Source organism: Trifolium pratense, linkage group LG2 (genome assembly GCF_020283565.1).
Source record: "Trifolium pratense cultivar HEN17-A07 linkage group LG2, ARS_RC_1.1, whole genome shotgun sequence".
Lineage (NCBI taxonomy): Eukaryota > Viridiplantae > Streptophyta > Magnoliopsida > Fabales > Fabaceae > Trifolium > Trifolium pratense.
Window position 1 is genome coordinate 70,253,309 of NC_060060.1, and position 24,889 is coordinate 70,278,197.

The 24,889-nt window shown below is 33.8% G+C and overlaps 4 protein-coding genes and 1 non-coding gene across 6 annotated transcripts; 1 reads left to right on the forward strand and 4 right to left on the reverse strand.

Annotated features, from left to right (window-relative positions):
* Window positions 1-625: 625 nt before the first annotated feature.
* LOC123911939 lies at window positions 626-742 on the reverse strand. Its single transcript, XR_006810802.1, has one exon. It is a non-coding gene; the product is annotated as a U5 spliceosomal RNA (small nuclear RNA).
* Window positions 743-1,937: 1,195 nt separating this feature from the next.
* On the reverse strand, window positions 1,938-9,161 carry LOC123905978 (TMV resistance protein N-like). Its single transcript, XM_045955795.1, has 7 exons — window positions 8,771-9,161; window positions 8,114-8,649; window positions 6,370-7,468; window positions 5,992-6,276; window positions 4,921-5,898; window positions 4,103-4,798; window positions 1,938-3,477 (listed from the first exon to the last, which is right to left on the reverse strand). Exons 2-7 carry the CDS (start codon window positions 8,587-8,589, stop codon window positions 3,160-3,162), a joined length of 3,852 nt encoding a protein of 1,283 aa, XP_045811751.1. The 5' UTR covers window positions 8,590-8,649; window positions 8,771-9,161; the 3' UTR covers window positions 1,938-3,159.
* A 682-nt stretch (window positions 9,162-9,843) lies between these two features.
* LOC123905981 (vacuolar protein sorting-associated protein 29-like) lies at window positions 9,844-12,689 on the reverse strand. Of its 2 annotated transcripts, none has more exons than XM_045955801.1 (4): window positions 12,448-12,689; window positions 11,619-11,775; window positions 11,038-11,175; window positions 9,844-10,421 (listed from the first exon to the last, which is right to left on the reverse strand). In XM_045955801.1, exons 2-4 carry the CDS (start codon window positions 11,748-11,750, stop codon window positions 10,119-10,121), a joined length of 573 nt encoding a protein of 190 aa, XP_045811757.1. In that variant the 5' UTR covers window positions 11,751-11,775; window positions 12,448-12,689; the 3' UTR covers window positions 9,844-10,118. The 2 variants fall into 2 exon arrangements, with proteins under 2 accessions (XP_045811757.1, XP_045811756.1); XM_045955800.1 differs by having other exon boundaries at window positions 11,619-11,766; window positions 12,448-12,628.
* A 607-nt stretch (window positions 12,690-13,296) lies between these two features.
* On the reverse strand, window positions 13,297-15,987 carry LOC123909481 (clathrin coat assembly protein AP180-like). The gene has a single exon (XM_045960322.1). It carries the CDS (start codon window positions 15,717-15,719, stop codon window positions 13,560-13,562), a length of 2,160 nt encoding a protein of 719 aa, XP_045816278.1. The 5' UTR covers window positions 15,720-15,987; the 3' UTR covers window positions 13,297-13,559.
* A 4,431-nt stretch (window positions 15,988-20,418) lies between these two features.
* LOC123908041 (primary amine oxidase-like) lies at window positions 20,419-24,884 on the forward strand. The gene is made up of 5 exons (XM_045958548.1): window positions 20,419-20,841; window positions 21,054-22,624; window positions 23,123-23,236; window positions 23,598-24,145; window positions 24,268-24,884. The coding sequence occupies exons 2-5, from the start codon at window positions 21,296-21,298 to the stop codon at window positions 24,476-24,478; spliced, it is 2,202 nt and encodes a 733-aa protein (XP_045814504.1). The 5' UTR covers window positions 20,419-20,841; window positions 21,054-21,295; the 3' UTR covers window positions 24,479-24,884.
* Window positions 24,885-24,889: the final 5 nt, after the last annotated feature.

The window sequence follows — 24,889 nt, forward strand, 5'->3', positions numbered from 1 at the left end:
AGCACTTAGTAACAAGGCACTATCAATTAGTATTATACAAAAGAAATCCATTTTAGATACTAATATAGATCTGCTCCTAATAGAAAAACTTGGGATTTTAGATCTCACATAAGATCCATTCAGGATCATGGGATCCTTTTCTATGAGATAGGAAGAGCTTTTTCACAAAATTTACTTCTAAGTAATTGCTCTATAGATCCTATATCTATCTATTTATATGAAGAAGAAATCATGTAACGAGTGAGATTCCTTTTTGTACATACGGTACTACGAACTTGGAACAAGCATGAAGAAATTAATGATATTTATGTATCTTTTGAGTTGTTCCGCTGGATCGATCGCTCAAGACCATTGGTCTGTACCCGGACCTAATGAAAAAAAATGATTCGGACAAGTTTATTAGTTTAACAATTTTTCGTAATACATAATTTTTGGCAATGTTCAAAAGAACGAAGAGTATATATAATAAGAAAAATGTTTTGAATCAAATATACAATAAATAAATAAACATTATGTTAAATCAGACATAAACAAACGATAAAATTTAAATAAAAAATTATTATAAAATCAATTAATTAATTTTTATCCACCATTAAAATCAAATAAAAATTTAAACTTATCGCATAGCTCTCAACAAAGAGAGCTCTTTCAAAAATTAGCATATGCCGTTTTGAGTGACGGACACACGGTATTCTTTAGTAAAAGGCGAAAGAATAGTTCGCTATGTGTTCATCACACGGCTTCGTGATTTACAAACTATGAAGTCCTACAGCTCATATGTGTGTTTTTGGATGTGGTGAGGCTGAGTCGGCCCATCATTTATTCATATCTTGTGGTTTTGTTAGCTCTCTCTGGGATTTGGTGCGTTCGTGGATTGACATTCCTTTGGTGGATTTCGTTTCTTTGCGTGATCATTTTGTTCAGTTCACGTCTTCAGCAGGTGGATCTCGAGCACGTCGATCGTTTCTGCAGCTCATTTGGCTAGCTTGTGTTTGGGTTGTTTGGACGGAGAGAAATCACCGATTGTTCAGAGGCTCAGCAGATATGCCCCATATTTTGTTGGACAAGATCAAGCTATTTTCTTTTAGGTGGTTGAAGTCGACGAGTATTACGTTAGCTTTAAACTACCATAGCTGGTGGTCTAGTCCTTTACTTTGTTTGGGCCTTGTATGATTTTTGTTATATTTTTATTGTTTTGACTCCTTTGTAAACTTTTGTAGTCTACCTCGGTACATCTTATGCCAGGGTGACTGATTCAGTTAATATATCTCATGTTGGCTTGTTCAAAAAAAAAAACAGCTTACTTTTACTTTGTAACTCATCGATGTGGGCTCTAAATAAAAATACAGACACAAGCTGCGGTGTAGTACCAATATGCCTTCTGCTTCTCCTCTCTACAAAGAGCTTTCTGTCACACTTCTCCTCACATTCATATGTCTGGAATCATTCTTGATTTCCTTTTCTCAAAACAGATAATGAACAATATTTTTTTGATTTCGTAACGGAAAAGAACAAAGCTCCAACACCATATATGTAATGAAAAATATTGAAGGAACTATTTGTGATTTTTTTTTTTTTTTTTTTGACAAAACAGATAATTTGTGATTATTATGCCAGGAACAAAGCATTTCGAAAGTTGCAGAAACCACATTTAATGTCTTTTTATAACCTGCATTATTAAACACAGTTTTCATTTTAAGACTTGACTCATTTTGATCCCAAAATTAAACAGCAACAGAAAAAATAATTACTAAGTTGTATTTTTGCTTTGAAACCCTGAGAGGCAATAAACTTTTATTTATACTCCTCTCTTGAGTTAAATATCACATAAATGTTTAATGTTATAGAAACTCTTGGTTCAATGCTGGGAGTGTCCAAAACATACATGCAACTTATGGAACATCACAACTTGATTTTTGTTCATGACACAAATGGCATACCCAAAAGCTTAATGAACATTGAAGAACCAGTAATTCTATTATTACAGACAGACAAATCAGATGATCTTTCTAGTAAAATGTATCCTACTTATGTAAACCTATAATCTGAAGGCCCTTAGCTGCCTCTACGCCTCTAGGCTCACGTCTTCATCTTCCCCCGATCGTGGCTTCATAGCTTCGTGCCCATGTGGGCTTTGTAGGCCCTATTTGGGTAACTGTTGTGGCTATTGGAGCCTTTTCCAATGGAACATATAGTCTTGCAGATTTGGACACTATGCTGGTATAATGGAAATTCGTCGTCCTTGGAAGCTGGTAAAATGGAAATGATGCTCGTTCACCCACATTTATGCTACGACTGCACTGTAATTTTGGTGTATTGACCTTCAATACAGTTCCACGCTGATTTAACCACAATGATGCTATCAAAAGCGCCTGCGCTAAATGACATTAACAAAAATGATCTGCAATTCCACACTGATTTTGATTTATCAAGTTCAGAACACATTTTATAATAATATAGCTCCTTTCAATTTAAAAAGATATATTCCTTTTCCATACAAAAAATATGGCCACCATATTTCAAATTTAAAATACTTTTGCCATCTCAATCATATTGTTTCTAATATATCATTTTAATTTTTAGTATGATAAAATAAATAAGAATTATTACAACCACACAACACATAAGTCTCACTCTAACTAGTTTAAGCCTCTTTTAGAAATGCAGTGATTGGTTCCTTTCTTTGCCTGAGGCATGTTTGCAACAGAAGTTATCTCTAGTAGTCCAGAAGCTTGAGATTAGACGCTTCTTGAGTGAATTACATACACAGTTGCAAATATAAGTTAGGATCCTCTCCATTTCTAAAAAGAAATTCAAAACTCCATTTGGGGAGAGACATAGATATAAATAGATATAGATCCCACCAATCTCATCTCTCTCTATCTCTCTTATAAATTGCATCTCATCTCATGGCACTAACATCATGTCACTCACATCAGCATCAATATATTTGTATTGCTCTTAATTTCATTCCTTTATGTTGTACCATTCCTAAAACTTTGGTAGTTTCAACTATTGTGAAGTTCCTATCAAGAAACTACGGTGTTAAGAAACAATAGTATAAAATAAGATTTATTACAATTCCATATTAGAATGAAAAAAAAACAAATAAAAGCTACAAAAACAAAATTGTCAAAAAGCAAAATGTTTCTCATCTAGCTAAGTTAACCAACAGTGGGTCTGACAGAAACTCAGCCTCCTTGGTGGCTGGTATACTGGAAATGACAACCGCTGGCTCACATTTCTGTTACGAGGACTGCTTTGCAATTGCGGTGTATTGACCATAAGTACAATATTGTTGGAGGATATCGAATCTGATTTTAATAGCTTATTAGTCATGATCTCATTTGTTGCCGTGGACTTTTTGAAGCGCAAATCATTCACAGGTGAATGGATTAGTGTAGCCCCAATCATCATTGATATCAATGCTAGCACACTTAAACCAAGTCCTTGTCTAAAGTTGTGAAATATTTTGCCCTGCAAAGATAAGAACAGTGGTAAACAAGTTAAGCTTAATATGTAATTGAAGTCCAATAACGGCGAACCGAAAATATTAAGAAAAATTACCAGAGATTGAATGTTTTTTCTTTTGGATAATTCCGAGTCACAGAAAATAAATTTGTATAAATAAACATTTGGGACCAACAATAAGATTTCTTCATAATTTAAGGGCTACGTCAAGCATGAACATTGTCTGTTTTAGTGTTTAAGACAGTGTATTTTACAAGACCCACTTTAGAGGTCGTTATCAAATTTAGGTACCCTGAGTTTCGACCAACAAATTGAAATGACAGGCATTTGAATCCTTGTAGTCTAAATTTTGAATATACTCCAATTAGGACATTATAATTGGAATCGGTCCTACTTTTTCATGTCAGTTGTTTGCCTGACCATAACAACAGCAGCTAAGGTTTTTTCAGTGTGTGAAATTTCCTATATATATATATATATATATATATATATATATATATATATATAGAGAGAGAGAGAGAGAGAGAGAGAGAGAGATCGCATGACAATATAATATGCATTTATAAATAGATCACATGACAATATCATTAAATTTTTTGAGGTGATTGCATGCTATTATTAGGTGACTTACCAAAGAGAAGTTCTCATTTGACCTTTCTATGGTCTGCACATCCAAAGCAGTAGCATCCTCCCCTTTGGATTCATCCACAGATGATTTGTTCATGCCATCTGAATGCCCGGAATCGGAAGGTGCTACAAAAAGTCCACCATTGTTCAGCATTTGCAAGTCTTCAAGATAATCTTCCTTTCGCAACAGACGCCACCCACACTTCCTTATCTTGCACCCTGCCACTCGCATTTCGAAACGCAACGAACTGTTTTCCCTGAACTCTGGCCTTCTGTGCTTGCTGAAGGGTTCCTGCATGGAATTCCGGTGCCCTCTTCGGTGTCTCCGCAAGTATATAAAATCACCACTCACTATCATTGTGATAAGGTACAGATCATTATATGCTGTTGATCCTGCAGATAGTGATAAGGAGGGGCCATCTTCAGGTCCAAGAGTATCGAAGTTCCAATACAAGCGCATGGATCTGCTGAACTCAAAACCTTTAGAAGCTTCCTCTGAATCCTGTGGAACTTCAGCTTCTAAGGCCACAAATACAGCCACACCCCACCAGTCACTTGAAAGACAATCATCAGGGATGTACACTGTTACTGATGCAATTGAATCAAGTTTTGACACATACGACGAGCTCAAGGGAAAAAATTTCTGATTATCAAATCTCGAAGGGATTTCAAAGTACATAGGATCAAAGAAATCAAACATCTGTAATAATGTAACTTCTTTTGTTAAAAACAATAGATGAAATCCATGCATACATTATAAAATAGTAAGAAGCTTCGTGTGTGTAATGTAAATAAAAATTTATAGTCTGTAGATACACATACTCGATATACAGATGACTGTAAGAATTCCTTTTCACTTGATTCAAACACCTTCCATATCTTTTGTGGATCTAATGCATTAGCTTCCCTTGCATCTGAATCTGTAACGTACAAGCGTACATGTGGTGGAACAATAGGTAAAGATTGAAGCTGTGGGCAATCTTCCAATTCAAGATAACGAAGCTTTGTAAGATTAGCAATGTAATGAGCCGGAAGGCTTACAAAATTGTTCCCACTTAGATTTAGTCTCTCTAACGATGATAAGCAATCGATATCACGGGGAATTGAATTATCAGTGAGATTGCAATAGCTTAAATCCAATTCAGTTAATGAGGAAAGGGCTGATACAAAAGGGGGCAATGTTAAGCTTGTTTGAGATGGGAAAAACCTGAAATTCTTGCCAAAAGGAAGCCGAAACTCCCAGCTGAAATTGGATGTTGGCCCGCTACATCCACTGAAAGATAATCTTTTGATACTTTCTAACTGAAATAGGGATGGATGCAATTCTCTAATAGCAGTTCTGCTCAAGTCAATGTCCTTCAAAGCCTTGTTTTGATTTATACCATTTGGCAAGGTACAAATTTTTGAACATCCTGATATGTTGAGAATTCCGAGAGACTTCAGGTTACTAATGCTGTTTGGAAGGTATAGAAGACTTTTGCAATTCATCAAGTTGAGCGCCGTGACGGCTGTCATATTTTCACCAAAATCAGGAAGTCTTTTAACATTTGAGCAATCAGAAAGAAATAGCATTTTCAAGGAACACATTTCCAATTTACTTGGAAAAGTTTTCAGATCTACACATCCCATCAAGCTAACTATCATGAGTTTTTTGTGTTGTCTGATAGATTGGTGAACTTCGACAAGTTTCGTACAATCATTAAGATACAGCTCTTCAAGATTTGGAATTCCAGAGATGTTTGGAGTTTGATGTAAATCTTTGGAGTTACTCAAATCTATTACTTTCAGCTTTCCAAAATACTGAACAACAAAAATCAAGAAACATATTAGCATTTGAAAATCCCGAGTCAATACTATTAAGTTATATGAAGGATCTTAACTGAAAATTCATACCTCATTTCCATTCCACAACCGTTTAACTTTACTATTGATCATTTGTAAATGCACAAGCTCATCTAGTTGAAGTCCAAGTGGTAGAGCATTCAGTGGATACCCCCACCATACAAGCACTTTTAGTGAGCTGGAAAGACATTTCAGACCAAGGGAAAGATGCATATCACATAATATAATGAGTAACCTAAGATTACCCATCTTTGAGAACGCCTCAGGGTCCCAATGTGCTTCATACAGCGTATATGGTGATGATTTCAAAACTATACCTTGCACAATTTCAGTTCCCTAATAAACATAAACAATAGTCTTCAGATAGGTAAGACAATATATATACGAGAAATGCGGTAAAAGTATTGTAACATTAAATTTGGCAATTACCTTATTTTTTCTCATCACTTTATCAATATCCTCAAGAGACCACAATCTGCTTCGTCTACCAGGATCATTAGGGGACTCTTGAAAAACTATAGTTTTACCCATTTCTTCAAGCATATCATGCATCCAGATAACTCTTCCATCAAAAGTTACTAACGATTTTTCTATGAGAACATTTATTCCAACGGTTGGATGAAGGCCACAATTTTCCAATATTTGTACCACTTTATGTCTGTACCATCCCTTAAAAAAGCAGGCAATATCTAGAAATATGGTCTTGTGTTCATCTTCTAACATGTCATAGCTTATTCTAAGTTTGTTTAAGATATCATCGTGTGGAACTTGTTTCATCTTGGATAAAGCATCTTCCCAATCAGATATACTTCTTTCACAAAGAAAAGAACCCAACACTTCGAGAGTCAAAGGGAGGCCTTGAGCATATTCGACCACACTTTTAGACAACTCCATATAACCCTCTTTTGGTGCATCTTCTTTAAATGCTTTTTCACAAAAAAGTTGAAGGGATTCACTTTTATTTAAGATTTTACTCTCATACATTTCAAACAATACCGTGTGCGATATCAAGAGGTGCTTATCCCTAGTTGTAACTATTATTATACTCCCTTGACCAAACCATGCTTCGCTTCCAGCCAAATTTTCAAGTTCGCTTTTAGAACTTACATCATCAAGGACAAGAAGAACCTTTTTGTTGGATAAAAGGTTTCTTAAGCTGTCCTTTCCTTGGCTTAATGTTTCAATTACCATTCCTTTAATGTTCAGATGTGAAAGAATTTTATTTTGCAACTGCAATAGACCTTGGTTTCTTTCCCCAGAGACCTCTCTAACATTGGCAATGAAACAACCTACATCAAATTGGCTTCTGATTTTCTTGAAGAGAACAGTAGCTAGAGTTGTTTTGCCTATCCCACCCATACCCCATATGCCTACGAAACAAACATCCTCCGATCCTAGCTTCAGAGTTGAATATAATTCTTCCAATCTTGCATCAATTGCAATCAGTCCATCGTAATAAGATGGGAGTTTGAGTTCCAGTTTTTTCCATACTTGTACAACAACTTCTTCAATGAGTTTTGTTTCATGTCTGCATAGAATAATATCCAAAAATTTTAATCAAGGCATAATTAAATTCATATAAATAAAACATACCAAATTTTACTATTAGAATTTGGGTTGGGCCTAATACAACCCTACAAAACCGATTTGTAAGGTGAGAAATACTCCCACTTCTTCGATGAGAAAGTTCAGGCCTTGACATCTAGAGCATGACCCGAGTGGTCTGATGGCATTGACCAGATAGCAGGTGGCCCAACGGATCTTAGATAGGTCTGATACCATCTTAGAATTGGGGTTGGACTTAACACAACTTACAAAATCAGCTTGTAAGGTAAGAACTGTGGGGCTTATAAACTCATTCAAACTTTATCTTGTTCAATGTGGGACTCTGAACATTTTATAAAGAAAAAAATTGAAAAGATGGTTCAATAGCCATGAGTATTCTAATATTCTCTTAAAAAGTTGAAATTAATCAACTTCTGCATCACATTTTCTTCAGAAGTTCTCTCATTCAGCTTCTCATGAAACTAAATGTTATTTCACTTGAAAAGATTCACTGAATTAAAAGCTAATCCAAACTAGGCTAAAGTCAGCTTAACTAGTGTTAGGATAAGTAGGTTCTATCTATATATGAAATTTACAACTCAAATGAAAATCACAGGTGTGCACTTACTGATCCTTAGAATCCCACCCTGACAAGTTGGCAACCTCTCTCAATGCATCTCTCCACCTTTGTACCTTCTCTTTGCTTTCAGTAAATTTTTCCTCATGTTTCCTAAAAGCTTCAGCAAAACTTCCCCTTTGATTTCTTACATCGGAGGGATCTACGCCATAGAAGATTGGGAACACTTGTTGTCCTGACAAACGTTTGGATTCGAGAATCTTGACTAACTCATCCAAACACCAAGCTGAGGTAGCATAGTTTTTGGAGATTATTACAACTGCTGAGAGAGATTCCTCAATTGCATGGAGGAGTTTTTGTGAGATTACTTCACCTCTTGCAAGTTCTTCATCATCTCTGAAAGTTATTATACTTTTACGCACCAACGCTGCATATAGGTGATCAGTAAAGCCTAAGCGTGTGTCTTCTCCCCTAAAACTCAAGAAAACATGATACTTCCATTTTAAGTTTTGTGAAGAATCTTCCATTGAAAGAATTTAAGATTCGACTATAGAAATGGAAGAATGTTCTGATTTAGATTAAAGCACCTGGAAATAAAAAAAATTAAAATAAAAAAATTAAGGAAAGTTATTCAAAAAGTTATACTCAGATGCAAGAAAATAGAACTTGCACTGAATCAACAATTGGAGTCAAAGCAACAGTACTCACCACTACCAGTGAAAAAATGATCTTCAGCTTCAGAATGCATCAATGTCTGGATAGATGAATGTGTAAAAGTTGTCCACATAGTACTCACCACATGGTATTATTTGTTGGGAGTATTTTTTTTTTCAAAGTTGTGTACTTTTTTATTGTCACTCCTTATATCAATGTGAACTACGACAAGAATCTTAATATATTTAAATCCTAGGTCTTTTAAAACCAAGAAAAAAATTAACATTAAAATAATAGACATAATTAATTCCAATATTTAATTGATCTTTGTTGCACATTTATTTAGAGTATATAGTTCTATGTAAAATTGGAGCCTTTAACTTTTGATATATATCCTGTGATTTCTTCTACATCTAATATTTCATTTTTTTATGGTATCTTCAAATAATTATTTAAATTTACTTAATCCTAAATTTATTATAAATGTCTTATTAATTATTATAATTATAATTTTGAATTTGAACTTCATAATTTAAATTTTACAGTACTGTGTGTATATCTATCTTTTTTTCCTTTCCTGTTGATACAATAAAGTTTTGGGTAGTAATATTGCTAAAGAAATTAGAGTCATAGCCAACAGAGGAACAATGTGAAGTATTCATAATCTATGATCATGGAATCATGGATTAAATTTTTGGAACAATCAAAAGTATAATTGATGGTGTATAATTCTAGGAAGAGCATGTCAAAATCAAGATAATGTCCTAAATATTTTCTATACTTCTACCAAACAATATGCAGACCAAAGAGACATTGACATAGGAGAGGCCAAGACCTCAGCACATTCAAGTTGGATGAACTTAAAGGTTTGCCCAAATAACATGAGTCAATTGCTCCGAAGTTGCTGTAGAAGACTGGGGAGGAGCTTCACAATCCAAAAACAATTGCTCCTAACATGAATCAATTTTATAAGAGCAATCAACTTTTTATGTTCATTGAATAACTAATGTATCTGCTCTACAATATAGTCCAGATACATCAGTTATTCAATGAATCTAAAAAGACAATTGTTTCTTATAAAAAGAATCAGAGGATGTATTATATAAAAACATAAAATCAAGAAGATATGGAGAAAACAAGTGGTGACATAAATTATATCATCCCGAATCTAGTCACTCGTCAATGGAAGAAAAAAAGGAACACATTAAGTCACAGCTAATCAGTTATATATGTTTTGCTTAGTTGACAAATTGATCAAATAAAATGAACCCTGTAAACCTATGGCATGCCCAAAATACAACTGTTCAAATTAAAGTATAGCAATTCTAAAACCAGAACCTCCTTATAATGTTTGAAGGAAAAATAGAAACAAATAACAATGATTCTATACTAAAGACCAAGTTCACTGAGTAGATTGGTTTGAGGATGTTTTCTTGAAATCTATCTTGTCAACCTTAACCTCTCCATCAATTAGTTCATACACATAGACCACAACACGCAGACCATCAATGTCCATGAGGACAAAACTTGGGTTCACGTCATATGTGATGCTGCTATAGGCACCAGTTGCAGAACCTGGATTTATAACCACACCACCCTCGTGTTTGTATGCTGTAAACTGATTGGTGTGACCAGTCACAAGGATGTCTACATCAAGCTGCCTCTGCAGCATTGCTAGTGAATCTAGGTCTCCCCATGGAATAACCTTCAAAAGTAATAAAAACACTATCATCATGGACGCAGAAATTTGGTCTTTAATTAACAAGAAAAGCAACGCAGTTACTTAAAAACCTTATCACTGGTGAAAGACAGCTAAGTGGAAACAAATTTAAATTGTTATATCAATCTGATAAAATGTCAGAAACACCATCAGGGAAGGTAAGGAGGCGCTAATTGATCATGTACATTGGCAACATATAGGGCTACAATGCGATAAATCATCCAACTTAGGTTCAGCTAATCAAGGTGTTGCAAGGAAAACTATAGGAATGACTTCATATTCTTTTCTGTAGTTTGTTTTTCCTGTTGCCTTATGTCTATAACTTATCAAGAAAACAAGAAAATGAACAGTACATTACCCTCTAAATTCTATAGGAAGTAAAATCCTAAATTACTGACTAGTCTCTTAGAATTTGAGTTTAACCTAACTGAACCCCACAAAATCAGTTTGTAAGGTGAGAAATGTCTTCTATTTATCTATAAACACTTTTTTCAGGTTGTATCATATCCCAATGTGAGACTCTCAACATTGTTCATGCCCGCAAATATATATTATACATGAAGTGGAGAAAAAACATCAGAGAGTCAAAGGAAAATCAAACCTGATGACCATGGCAAAGTCCAAGCTTAAACTGACCAATGGTTAGCGTTTTAGTTTCTGGATATTTCGTCTCTTCATCATACTCGCCACGAGCTATATGTAAGTCTGGACAAAGAGTCTTCAAGTAGTCATGAACTTCCTGGGCATAATTCAAATAAAATTTAGCTTAGAAATCCAAGCATTAAAATTAAAATATTCACCCAATTCGAATACTAAAACAAATGCCACCAAATTCGGCTTCATACAACTTGATAAAGAAACACAATTCTCAATAGTTAAAAACTTAATACCATAAAGAATCCTCACTTTGACAGGCAATCCCATCATACCATTTAAGAAAATATTTGAAACTCTCTTAAAGTTTGATTGCAGTAATCACAATTGAAAGAGGACCCAACTAAAACAAAGAACCAAAAAAGGAAATATATTTTCACTAAGCTATAGTTTAAATGCATGGATGTAGAAGATAAAAATACATACTAGAAGATAAGATCCATCAATTATATTCCAAAATAAGTACCACAGAAACAATTAACGGGGATCAGTATTACTTGTGTCTGTATGACAGAAAATTGCACATACTTTAATGCATAAATTTCCAGTGCAGATAATATGCTGGATCTTGCCCGGGACAAGCATGGATTTGAACTTTGCAGGGAGATCAGGTGCTCTGTGAGGCACATGCAGATCCCCCAATGCCAACACCAGGACCATCCTCACCAATCAAAATCTGAAAGCCCTAATAGAGAACATAAAGAAACAAAAATCACCCATCAACACATAGTATTGTTAACTTTGCAAAAAAAATAAAAAAATAAATTGTCCAACAAAATTTATGTAATCTTCCGGTTTGATTTTTTGTCTTGGCCAGACTTTACTTAACTCGCAGCCGAACTCTACATTACCACCGGGCCGCTTCTCCAGGGAACCAGAGGCTTTATACCAAATTTTTTAATATAATTATGTATAAATAGTTACATTATTAATTAAATATGAAAAAGAATACACATTTTTCATAATTTGATCAGATTAAGACAAAATTTGAATTGGATTTTTCCAATCAACACCAATTATGTATTGATCAAGATTATTAGAAAAAATTATGTTCTAGAATTGAATCTTGAAATTAAGAGTTGGAAACATTAACACGACGAAAACAATATTGAAATTAAAGTTGGAAAAATGCACTATTGAATACGAAAAATCGTGAAGGTCTCGTGAATCCGCTAAATGGAAACAACTCATACTCACAAAACACAAGAAAGAAAGAATAAATGTTGAACCGATCGCATGAATGAGAGATAGATAATCAATCTCAAGCAAGATTAACAAAACAACTATTATAATATGATGAAGATTTTTTTGAAGGAATTATATGATGAAGATGGAAAAATAAAAATAAAGAATGAACCTGACGAAGGTGAAGCTGTGGGGGTGGGGACTACGCGCCACTGTGACGATGAGTGGTGGCAGCAGCAGCGGCGGCGAGAAGGGAAACGGAATCAAAACAGAAAAATTAGTTAGTTAGTGTGAAACTGAGAATCAAACAGAAAACTAGTAGTAGTACTGTAATTTTGAAGCAGATATTCTTTAATTTAGAGAAATAAATTTATTTTTCTTTATTTATAAAAAAAGGTCAGCCACTTTCATAATTAAAAAAATAAAAATCTAAATTCTAAAGAAATAATTAAGAGTAATAATTAATCCCCACACAACGAGTTAAACTAATCAGAAAAAATTGTGAATTTTCAACTTTTAAAAATCGTTGGCAGATAAGTCCTTAGGACTCTAGCATTTACAAAGTAATTACATTTATCTCTCTTCAGAACACTAGTAGGCGGAGTCGAAAAAAACAAACACTAACAGGCTTGAATTGAGACATTCTGTATCTAAGATCTGTCTTTTTACCACTAAACCAAATCTTTGAAGTTAATTAGACGAATATTGTTTTTTTTTTTTTTTGTATTAATTAGACTAATGTTCTTAAAACGATTCTGAATTAGCATTGTAAGTTTTTTCAATACCAGGAGTTTAGACAAGAGGATAATTGTTCTCTTTCTGTTGTTGCTCAGAATCCCTCCAATTTTATTGAAAGATATCTTTCGATAGTTTATGTTATCTATTCAAGTAATCAAAGGAAGAAGAACAATCACTCGATAAGAGAAGTTTCGGACTCGGCTAAGACGCATTCATATTATTGAACCTCAGCGCAAATCCATCTTCAAAATTTGAGAAGCTATGTGCACTTAGTGACTTGGGAGGTTCCAAAAAAAAATCTGTTCTCACTCATAATATATGAGAACCAAACTTTCACATATATCATAAGGTATCATTTTCCATTTTGCATGAAATAATACAGTCCAGTTTTGAACATGTCTTAGAAGAATTAAGCATAAAGTTAGGTAGAATAACACAAGAAATTAGAGAAAGGAAAAATGGTGGGAAAATATTTACAAAAGTTGATTTTAATGCTCAAATATTTTCTGCCCAAAAGTTCAATGCCTAAACATTTACAATAACTTTTCAAGTCATATGTTTTGCAATAATCTTGTTTTGTTGTTCTAACCACAATTGTTGAAGCCGCGACAAAGTTTGATCTTGCATCGATGACACATTAGACGTTTGATCGTTCGTCGTTGCACTAGGCCATGGCCCAAATGGATCATCTTCTCTTATTTGTGTTGTGAATGTTGTTTCACTACCACCATTTGCACTAAATGTTGGTGCCACGGTTGAATCATAAAAATTACTATATGGATCAAAAGGAACAATACTAGTATTAGGATTCTCAACACTATAGATTGATGACTCTACTATGGCATTATCATTTGAATTATGCACTTGAAAAGTTGGTGTTGAAACATTCTTAAAAGAATTTTGAGCCTCAAAACTTGGTGCCACAATCATTTGAAGAGAATTTTGAGCTTCAAAGCTTGGTGCAACTGTTGTGTCATTTGAATATAAGTCACCAAAAATAAGATCCAAATTTGTTAAAGAATTGGAATTTTGATTAGAGACCGTTAATTCAAGAGGGTCATGAGCCTTAAAGGTTGGTGAAGTTGATGCCTTAAAAGTTGGTGATAGTGATACATCAAAAATATCATCAATACTAACACTAGTGGTGGCATGATGAGAATCTGAAGTTCCAACATCATCAAGAAATGGATTGTATTTTTGTTGAGGTACTAAAGCTTGATCAAATAAATCAAGAAAAGGGTCAATTCCATTATCCAATTTAGGTGATGGTGTTTCATTAGTATTTACTACTGTTTTTGCCAACACTATTTCCCAACAATCTTTGGAACTATCATTGGAATTAGACCCACTTTTTGTGTTTTGTAATTTCTCACATTCATTTGTTTGATTATGATGCATAACTTGATCATGATCCATATTATCAACACTTAATATATCAAGACTTGACCTTGAATTATGGTCAATTGAAAATGATCTAATAGAACAAGAACCATTAGCATCCACACTAGTAAACTCATCATCATAATATTGTGATGATTGTTTCTCATCTTCATCAGATTCCTCAGAATACCTATCATGTTCAAGCGAACCGCGCGAACTTCCTGCTACATCGGTAGCACTCATTAGATCTTCTAATGATGTACATTGAGATCCAAATTCAGAACCATTTTCAAAATATCTTTCAATACCTAATTGATTTTGAGATGAACTTGAACATGATGCATTAGAACGTTTGTGACGAGAAACAATAAATTGTTTAGAATCATTATTATTTGTATGGAATGAAGCTTGATCTTTCAAGAAAGCTTGTAATGTCTCCATAAGCTCATCAGAAACTTTTTGAATAGTTGGATACTCATAAGATCTTCCAATTCCAATGCTTAAACAAAAACAATAAAATCCAGATAACTCATCAAATTGTTTATATGATTTAACACATGCATTGAATGCAGTAACACAAGCTGAAAGTGGTAAATTGAAGAAATTATCCAAAATAACACCAAGCCCATCAGAGATATCTTTGTAAAGATCAAAACTTTCTTGCACAATAGCATAAAGAGAAATTTGAACCAACCGATTATTCTTGGCCGAACCGGTCGGTCTTGTGCCAATAGCTCTATCTAATAACCTTTGCCAATAAGTGATTCTATTAAGAATCAATGTAGGTTTCATGTCTCTAATTCCAGGTTCATTCCTTTGCATTTTTTCGTGAAACCGAGTATCATATGTGAATCGTCGTTGAAGCTTTCCTGTTAGGAAACAATCTAAACGTTCATCAAGGTACAATGCAAATGTTCTTATAAATGCAGTGTAATCCCAAGGACTAGAATTTGAATCATCTTTAAAACTTGAAAGGTTGAGAATTTTAGCACCCCTTTTCATTGAATGAAAAACTTCTCTAGGAAAATATGGATCACCATCTTGGAATATTCTAAGGACAATCATAAGAGATTTAAGGGCTACAACCCAATTTCTTGTTTTGCCAATTCTTTTACCTATGCATTGTGCACATTCAGCAGCATATGCTTTATTTGAAGATACCATGTTCACAATTTCATGTACATAACGTTCTTCAATTGGATTTTTATCATGTGTTGTTGCTTTAAGAATTGTTACCTCAAGATTTGCTGCATTTGTTACCTTTGCTAGGCTAATGCTTGTTTGGTCTTTTACTGCTCCAATTGCTTTTCTTAGTTTGCTTGGCATTGTGTGAGAATCAAATATTAATAAATAAATAAATAAATAAAAAAAAAACTAGCTATGTTTTATATGTTGAATCTCCTATTGATTAGGATTTTAGAACATTACTATAGGCACATGCATGCATGAAGTTTGTTGTAGAATTTGTTCTAAGAAATATTTGGTGATAAATCTCCTATTGATTAGGATTTTAGAACATCACTATAGGCACATGCATGCATGAAATTTGTTGTAGAATTTGTTCTAAGAAAAATTGTTCAAAATTAACAAGATTTGTGTGGGAATTTTTTTTATATGGAGACATAGAAGAAAGAGAAGGGAGGTTGAATTTGTTTCTATATTTAGTTTGTTGATTTGGATGGTGGAGAGTAAAAAAAGGTGGCACATATCAGGGAGTTTTTTTCTATTGGTTGGCAATATAATTATGCTTTTGAGTTGGTAATTTTAATTGTTTCATTGCAATTAGACAAAGATAAAGAGGAAAATGCTTACTCTGTCTTTCCTTCCATAATGACGGTATATACTTGTAATATTTATTTTTATTATAATTTGAAAAGTGAGCATGTATCTAAATATCTTTTATTTTTTGTTTATTTACACATGTCTAAATTATTTTTTTTAACAAGCCAAATGAGATTTATATATTAACCAATTAATTAGTCCCTTTAGTTCAAGGTGTGCCAAAAAAAACTAAAAGAATTTACAAATATAATAAGCGCAAAAACAAAGGTGAAAACAAAGTTACACCATATGTCCAAACAAGTGAGTGGGCTCGACCACCAACTATGATAGTTAGAGACTAAATTGATATTTGTTGTCTTCAACCACCGGTAAGAGTAAAGCTTGACATTTTCCAACTGAAGTAAATGTCGTATCTTATTTTGTTAAAGATAGGTAGTAATAGACAAAGAGTTAGATGCTCTGCAGCTTAACTCAGTTCACAGAGACATTGTATTATATATGCAGGGGTCGGAGTTCGAACCCCAATCATCCCACTTATTCACTTTAAGGATGAAATTTTTAGCTATTAGGCAACTTGACAAAATAACATTAGATAATATGTCAAATAAAAAGAAATGGAAGTGTTTTTTATGTTTAGATATCATATATTTTGATAAATATTAGAGGAATCAATAAGCTGAAATCTTCTTGTTTTAGTGAATATAACTCAATTAGTATGGATATTATATGTAATGTGATTAAATCTTGTATTTTCGTATTAATCTTTTTGTTTAAAAAAATATTTAGGGATGTTGCAATTTTTTATAGAAATTAACCCTAAAATATTAGTTCAAAATATATGTTACAAAAATATTTATAGAGACCAAAACTTTATTTAACCCTAAAATTTTAGTTAATGTCTCCAACTCTAAATATGTCTATTTAATTATTTATATACTTCATTTACTCCAAAACTATGTGTTGGTGTAAGTCCTAGAGGCCAATTATTTATGATTGTATGATACTTGTATTGAATAATTCATTTATTAAATAAAGACTCTTCTTTATTATGTTTATGTAATAAAGTCCCTAGAATAGTTAGTTCGTTAAGTGGAACGTTAAGTATGACTTAATCGTGAGAATCCATTAAACATAAGAATACTATTCTTATGGCATCCGTAGTCAAGCTTTAAAGTGAAATGGGATAACATTGAAGCATAGAGGTAGACTGATGATAACATTGAAACATTTGTATCGGATTGACCCACCGTGAGAATACTACATAGTGTGTTATGAAATGTCATAAGATATTCTCATAGTGATAAGTGGTGTATTCCACCCTTCGACCTAAAATCACTATGTACCCTAGATGTAGGAGTGTATTACCTTGTTGCCATTCAAACGTTATCTGTAACAGGATGACTATAAAGTTGGTTGATGGGTATTCCACGAATCATGCTGAAGGACATGAGTGACCTAGATGGAATTTGCCCCTCCTACATAACAGGAGATATGTCTATGGGCCCAATATTGAACTTAGCAAGGGTGACATACTATGCCTTGTGTTCAATATAGACATAAGGGTAAAAGGGTAATTATACACAAGATATTTATCACGGAAAGGTTTGTCAGATCACGTGACATTCTTGTGACTTGGGTAGCAGTGATGTGTTGCTAGATACCGCTCACTGTTTATAATATTGAGATTAATATTATTGCCAACGTTATAGGAACCTACAGGGTTACACACATAAGGACAGTTAATGACGGGAGAAATAAGTATGACTTATTAGTGGGGTGCGATTAGTAACAGTAGGTTATTGGGCTTGCGAAGTCCAATAACCGCTTTGGCCTGAAGACAACATAAGAAGCTCTATAAATAGAGCCTTATGCAATTCAGTCTGGTGGTCACACACATAATCCGAATTTTGGAGAAATCCTAAAATTCTCTAAAACCCTAACCGCACTAAATCTCCCTCTACTGTCGTCTTGCAGCTAGCACTAAGAGGTGAACGGAAACTGTTCGTGTGGACCGGCTAGAGGTGCTGCGATCGTGCGGTGCTTGTGATCAACTCAGAATCGAGGAATTTGTTCTTCTAAGGTAATAACCGAAACCCTGATCATGTCCATTCGCAATGATCCATCGAAGGAAAATTTTAATTTCCGCTATGTTTTACATCTCTGTTTTACTACGATTATCCTTCGCTATCAATACTTTCATTTTTCTTAAAAATATACTTTCATATCTTTTGAAAAATTAATAGAGAGAATTTCAACCCACGGATCAAAATTCTCTGATTATTATAAAGAAAAAGCTAGCACTAATTAAAAAATGATAAATATAAAGTTAAGAAAATGATAACTAGATAGCTAGCGCTATTTGAAACAATGCTAGCCACTTCCTTTGATTTTTTTTGACAATAGCCACTTCCTTTGATTTTTTTTTTTTGACGATAGCCACTTCCTTTGATGTTTGTTTGTTTATTTATTTCTATGTTGTTGTAATCTAAGAAGCACGGACACCTCTATATGATTAGGCGTGTCGCAGTGTCCGACACTCGTACGATACATATCGGATAGGTCAGATTGGTGTCCAAAAAAATCAATTTTTTCTTAACTGTGACACTTCTTTGATCGGTGTCCGACACCTGTAAGAGACTCACACGACACGTGTTGGACAAGTGTCCCAAAAAAAATTATTTTTTCTTTACGTATACTCTCTTACGCACATATCAGAGATATCTACAAGAGTTAAAGATGCGTCGAAACAACAATATTGATCAATGAGGGATTGAAGACATTGCATTTTGATTACAATAATTTTAGTTTTTCCGATAGTAGATGGATAAATAAAGATAAAATATTATTATATTTTGTTTTAAAACTTTTTTTAAGAAATAACTTGCTCAACTTAGATTTACATGTATATATTTTGAATTTCAATTTATATCTTTTATAAATATGTAGCGGTGTCGGTGTCCTATATTTTTTACATTAACGGTGTCGTCGTGTCCGTGTCAGTGTCATGTCGCACTGTCCGTGTCGGAGTCCGTGATTCAGAGGTTGTAATAGTAATAGAGAAGAAAATTCACGTTGGTGAAGATGAAATTGAGAATCGGAAATTCAATTATAATATAACATATATTTTGGCCTAATCATCAAAATTAATCTCAAAATAGAGTGAGGAACTAAAAGTAAAAAAAGTTAAAATAGGAAAACTAAAAAACTGATTTTTAATTAGAAAAAATAAAATAACAATAAAAATTAAAATAGAGAGACTTAAACTACATTATTTAAGTCTAAATATCAAGAAAAGATATCGGTGGAAACTGGTGTCTATCTCTTAAAAAATAGATAGCATATCAACCCTTTTTAAAGGGGTGTATAATATTTGTCCACGTACAACAATGTGATGAAATTTAGAGACTTGACCTATTTCAAAAAGATTATGCACTATTTAAAAGATAAATTAGTGAGAAAAATTTAGATCTTACAATATTACAACCACATAGCATACTACAAATTCTTAACCCTGAATCTAACCAAAACTCTATTACCCGTTGTTAATGAAAACAACATAGAACACAAATTTATCAAAAAACACGAAAAACTTCAAAACTCAAAACTAGTGAAAAACCACATTGTTGTCTTATGACAATTGGTGAATAACATTATATAATTTTTTTACACCACAACCACTTCCCCTCAAACATCCTATAATGTCAATACACTCACTAAGATAGTAAGATAAATTGGTGAACTACATCCACAATATTTATTTTTTATTACAAAGCTAAAGGAAAAAAAAACAGACACAAAAGGAAAGAGAAAAAAAAAAAAAAACTACCCTCTCTGTCTCCGAACAAGTTTTAGTAGAGTTTGTGAAGAGGAGCTCCCTCAGACCATGCAAAGGGGTATTGATGATGAACCAAACATTCTTAGTGAAAAGAGGCTCCAAATTTATTAAGAAAGTTGGCACAAATATTTCATTTCCGAAAAATGTGGATAATACGCACTAACCCGTTAAACTGAAGAAGATCTTTATGTCTTGAAATTCCACAATATATTAAGATGAGTATAAAAGAAAGAAAAAAAAAATAAATAAATAGTAATGTTATTGCAACCACTCAAATTGAAAAAAATTTGGACAATAAAATACGGCAACACTTGCGACAGACAGAGACGAGTTCCATCTTTGTTTATATCATTCATAGTAACATTTTGTTAACAAAACAACAACGAAATTGAGATTTTTGTATGAATGAATCAAATAGTAGCAATTAAAAGAAGTGAGTCATTTTCAGCCATCCGTGTCAGCATTTACATAAAACAAAGAGATGAGTGGACCGCAACTCCACCCAACGTAAGAGATTTTCTGACTGATCATGATGCATCGTATATTCAAACAATATTTATTTTGATAGTGCTTCAACACGTCAAATAATCCAATGTCGTATAGTGTTAGTGCTAACCGTTTTAATCAATGTCTTAAATATTCCACTTAATTTCTTTCAATCCATACCACACAAGAAGAAGAAGAAGCGTATCGTCAAAGACTTGTTCACACTCCACATACATATTACAGATATATAATAATACACCTCGAGAATATCAAAATTTGTAGTATCTTTAAATATATAACATCAAGCGGTGGTTTATGTTTCATTGGTGAAGCATGATAAAGAAAGTAAGTAACTGTTTAACTAGGACTAGGATGCTCTGTTTTTGTTTGGTACTTATCTAGAAAACAAGTCAAGAAAATGTTTGTTTGCTTATGCTTTATGTATATGCATGTATTACACAAATAATTAGTATCATATTAATTGTTAATGTTATCTTACTTCTACATGGCTGTTTAATTAGCTAATTAAACTATACAAGTTTTGTTTATATATGCAGGATTCACATGACCAAGTCCCATATTAATTGTACTAGTAGCTGATACTTGAAGTGGTTGGTGAGATTCCTCTCGTAATTTTCAGATTCACCCTTAGCCATAGTCTTTTGTCCCATTCTTATAAGTCTCTGACAATTTATATTCACATGAGAACTTTCATCTTGTGTATTATTTAACACTCTCTCAAAATAATTTGCACACAAACTCATCACTGATTGAGAGAGTAAGTAAATAATATATATCCATGGATGCTAGAAACTTGTTGCGGTTCCTGGTTTTTTCATTTGGTTTAACACTAGTTTTCCTTGTTACCTGGTTTCACCTTCCATCATCACTGACTAACAAGGAAACTCTAAACTGCAACATTTACTCTGGATGGTGCACATCAAAGAACCGTTTCCAATCTTCCAATCCAATCAACAAACCAACAGCATCCACTCTCCGAAACCAAAAACCGCGACACGAATCCGATGTTCCTCACCACCCTCTAGACCCTTTGACCATCCAAGAATTCAACGAGGTTCGCGCCGTCCTCTCTACACACCCTCTCTTTAAGTACTCAAACAGCTACACTTTCAATTCCATTGTCCTAGAAGAACCAGATAAAGAACTTGTCCTTAAATGGAAAAAGGGTCAACCTTTGCTTCCTAGGAAAGCTTCTGTGGTTGCACGTGTAAAATGTGTCACTCACACTCTAACAGTTGACCTTAGCACAAGTCAAGTAACTAACCATGAAACAAGGTCACCTTCTTCTGGATACCCTACCATGACTATTGAAGAAATGACTAGTGTACTCGATGTTCCGTTCAAGAGCGATGAATTCAACCGCACGATCAATAATCGTGGTGTAAATTTAGCAGACCTTGCTTGCCTTCCGATCTCTTCAGGGTGGTATGGAACACCGGTTGAAGAGAATAGAAGGTTGATTAAGGTGCAGTGTTATTCAAGAAAAGGAACTGTCAACTTCTACATGAAACCAATAGAAGGTTTAACTGTGTTGGTTGATATGGATAAGAAAGAAGTTGTCTCCATTACAGATAATGGACTAAACATTCCTGTTGCCAATGGCATCGACACTGATTACCGTTACTCGGTTCAAAAACTCAATGGAGAGTTGAACCTGATAAATCCAATATCATTGGAACAACCAAAAGGTCCAAGTTTTACAGTTGATGGACATTTGGTAAAATGGGCTAATTGGGAATTTCATCTAAAACCTGACCCTAGAGCTGGAACCATCATTTCTCGAGCCAAGGTGAGAGATCCAGATACATTGGAATTCAGAAATGTGATCTACAAAGGGTTCACTTCTGAACTATTTGTGCCTTATATGGATCCAACTGATGGATGGTATTTTAAGACATACATGGATGCCGGTGAATATGGATTTGGATTGCAAGCAATGCCTTTAGACCCTTTGAATGATTGTCCAAGGAATGCTTACTATATGGATGGAGTATTTGCTTCTGCTGATGGAACACCATTTATTCAACCGAACATGATTTGCATTTTTGAGAGTTATGCTGGTGACATTGCTTGGCGACACGCCGAGTGTCCAATCACTGACTTGAAGGTAACAATTTTAGTACTCATATTCATCAAACTATGTCTAATTAATTTCATATTCATCAAACTAGGAATATGTTAATAGTTTTCCTTACCGCGAGTTCATTAACTATCAATCATGATGATGTTTTCTTAAATCCTCTGCTTTATCCTAAGGGTTATGGTAAATAGGTTAAAAATCAGCAATTGAGATTGTAATCATATAAATTGTTAGTGACAAATTATGAATTTTTAATTCTCAATAATTGAAATTCAATAGGTATAATATAAAGGACTTCATTTTAGAGGAGTTTAATTCTTAATATAATATGTAGCAGTATTTTCATTTTTATAATTTAATAACTTATTTTGACTTTGTCCCCGTGAGCGTCCCTCAGTTGGTAGGGGCATTGCATTATATATGCAAGACACCCTAATTATTCACTAAGGGTAGAATTTCTAACCACTCGGCTACTTGACACAACAAAAAAAAAAAACTTATTTTGAGTTTATGCTATTGTGACAGGTTACAGAAGTGAGGCCAAAGGTAACACTGGTAGTTAGAATGGCAGCAGCAGTGGCAAACTATGACTATATCATGGATTGGGAATTTCAAACAGATGGTCTAATCAGATCCAAGGTCAGTACTGAAAATTAAATTTATTTAATTTGAATAATATTATTGTTTAGGGAATGGTGCTGAGTTGATACTCTTAGTGATAATCTCTATAGAGAGGAGACTATCATGTGCATAGTTTTGGAGTGTGAACAATAAACTAATCATCAAGTTACATTGACATATATAGTATTTAATTTAATGACACCAAATGTAAGTGACATTTAATGTTTATTAGTCTAATGTGCACAGTGCACTACATTTTCAATTATAAATTGTAATTAGTAAACAAATGGACAATTTCTACTATAGATTGATGGTTTACTGTTTGTCTCATTGTATTAACTAATTTAAGCTGATACTAATTTTTTTTCTTCTGATGCAGGTTGGACTAAGTGGTATACTGATGGTGAAAGGAACAACCTATGAGAACATGAACCAAGTACCAGACGAAGAATATCTCTACGGAACACTTTTGAGCGAAAACATTATCGGTGTAATCCATGACCATTTCATCACATATTACCTTGACATGGACATTGATGGATCAGACAATTCATTTGTGAAAGTAAATATAAAAAAGCAACAAACCTCACCAGGAGAGTCACCAAGAAAGAGCTACCTGAAAGCTGTTAGAAAAGTGGCTAAGACAGAAAAAGAGGCTCAAATAAAGCTTAAACTCTATGATCCATCTGAATTTCATGTTGTGAACCCTTTGAAGAAAACAAGGGTAGGGAACCCTGTTGGTTATAAATTGGTTCCTGGTGCTACAGCAGCTAGTTTACTTGATCATGATGATCCACCACAAAAGAGAGCAGCTTTTACAAATAATCAAATATGGGTCACTCCTTATAACAAGAGTGAGCAATGGGCTGGTGGTTTACTTGTTTACCAGAGCCAAGGCGATGATACTCTACAAGTTTGGTCCGACAGGTTAGAGATTATTTTCAATACTGGATGAGACTCATGCAACAATTATCTTTGCGCTTGGTATGAGTTATGAAAACATAAATTATATATTTAGATTTCTGAAATTGATGATTTTGAATGTGCAGGGATAGTCCAATTGAGAATAAGGACATTGTATTGTGGTACACAGTAGGATTTCATCATGTACCATGCCAAGAGGACTACCCAATTATGCCTACTGTATCTTCAAGTTTTGATCTGAAGCCTGTCAATTTCTTTGAAAGAAATCCAATCCTAAGAATGCCACCCAATTTCAAAGAAGATTTACCTGTTTGCAAGGCACAAGATTCAGCTTGAGATTTTCTATCTCTTGATTTTAGTCTATCTATGTATGAATGATGCCCAAACACATAGCTCTAAATAATTAGTAACAACTTGTATTGTAAAATGTGTTTATGTGTTTTGTAAATGCCAAATAAGCAAATGAGGAGTTGGTATAATGGAAGTAGGGTTGGGCACAACTGACCGGCTCGTTTGATACCGACTGACCTGTATGTCCCATAAGCGGGTTAAATCGGGTGTCAGGTCCTTGGGGTGGCTAAAGAAGTTTAGGGCGGATTGCATCGATTCGGGTGGTTCATTTGGGCGCGTCAGTGCTTGAACCTGAAAGCACTTTTGCTTTTTCTTTTTAGGATAGTATTTGCTATATGTAGTTTCTTAAAAAAATAAAAAAATAAATAAAGTACTATGTAGTTTGTTGAGATATTT

What these genes read in the sequence shown, in the direction of transcription:
- LOC123905978 (XM_045955795.1), bottom strand. Translation starts at nt 8,589, where the DNA reads ATGGAAGATTCTTCACAAAACTTAAAATGGAAGTATCATGTTTTCTTG. An exon ending in AAGTGATGAGAAAAAATAAG is followed by an intron (nt 6,277 to 6,369) that starts GTAATTGCCAAA and finishes TATGTTTATTAG; the next exon opens with GGAACTGAAATTGTGCAAGG. An exon ending in GGTTGTGGAATGGAAATGAG is followed by an intron (nt 5,899 to 5,991) that starts GTATGAATTTTC and finishes TTTGTTGTTCAG; the next exon opens with TATTTTGGAAAGCTGAAAGT.
- LOC123905981 (XM_045955801.1), bottom strand. Translation starts at nt 11,750, where the DNA reads ATGGTCCTGGTGTTGGCATTGGGGGATCTGCATGTGCCTCACAGAGCA. An exon ending in CTGGAAATTTATGCATTAAA is followed by an intron (nt 11,176 to 11,618) that starts GTATGTGCAATT and finishes AATTATGCCCAG; the next exon opens with GAAGTTCATGACTACTTGAA. An exon ending in GACTTTGCCATGGTCATCAG is followed by an intron (nt 10,422 to 11,037) that starts GTTTGATTTTCC and finishes TTACTTTTGAAG; the next exon opens with GTTATTCCATGGGGAGACCT.
- LOC123909481 (XM_045960322.1), bottom strand. Translation starts at nt 15,719, where the DNA reads ATGCCAAGCAAACTAAGAAAAGCAATTGGAGCAGTAAAAGACCAAACA.
- LOC123908041 (XM_045958548.1), top strand. Translation starts at nt 21,296, where the DNA reads ATGGATGCTAGAAACTTGTTGCGGTTCCTGGTTTTTTCATTTGGTTTA. An exon ending in GTCCAATCACTGACTTGAAG is followed by an intron (nt 22,625 to 23,122) that starts GTAACAATTTTA and finishes CTATTGTGACAG; the next exon opens with GTTACAGAAGTGAGGCCAAA. An exon ending in ATGGTCTAATCAGATCCAAG is followed by an intron (nt 23,237 to 23,597) that starts GTCAGTACTGAA and finishes CTTCTGATGCAG; the next exon opens with GTTGGACTAAGTGGTATACT.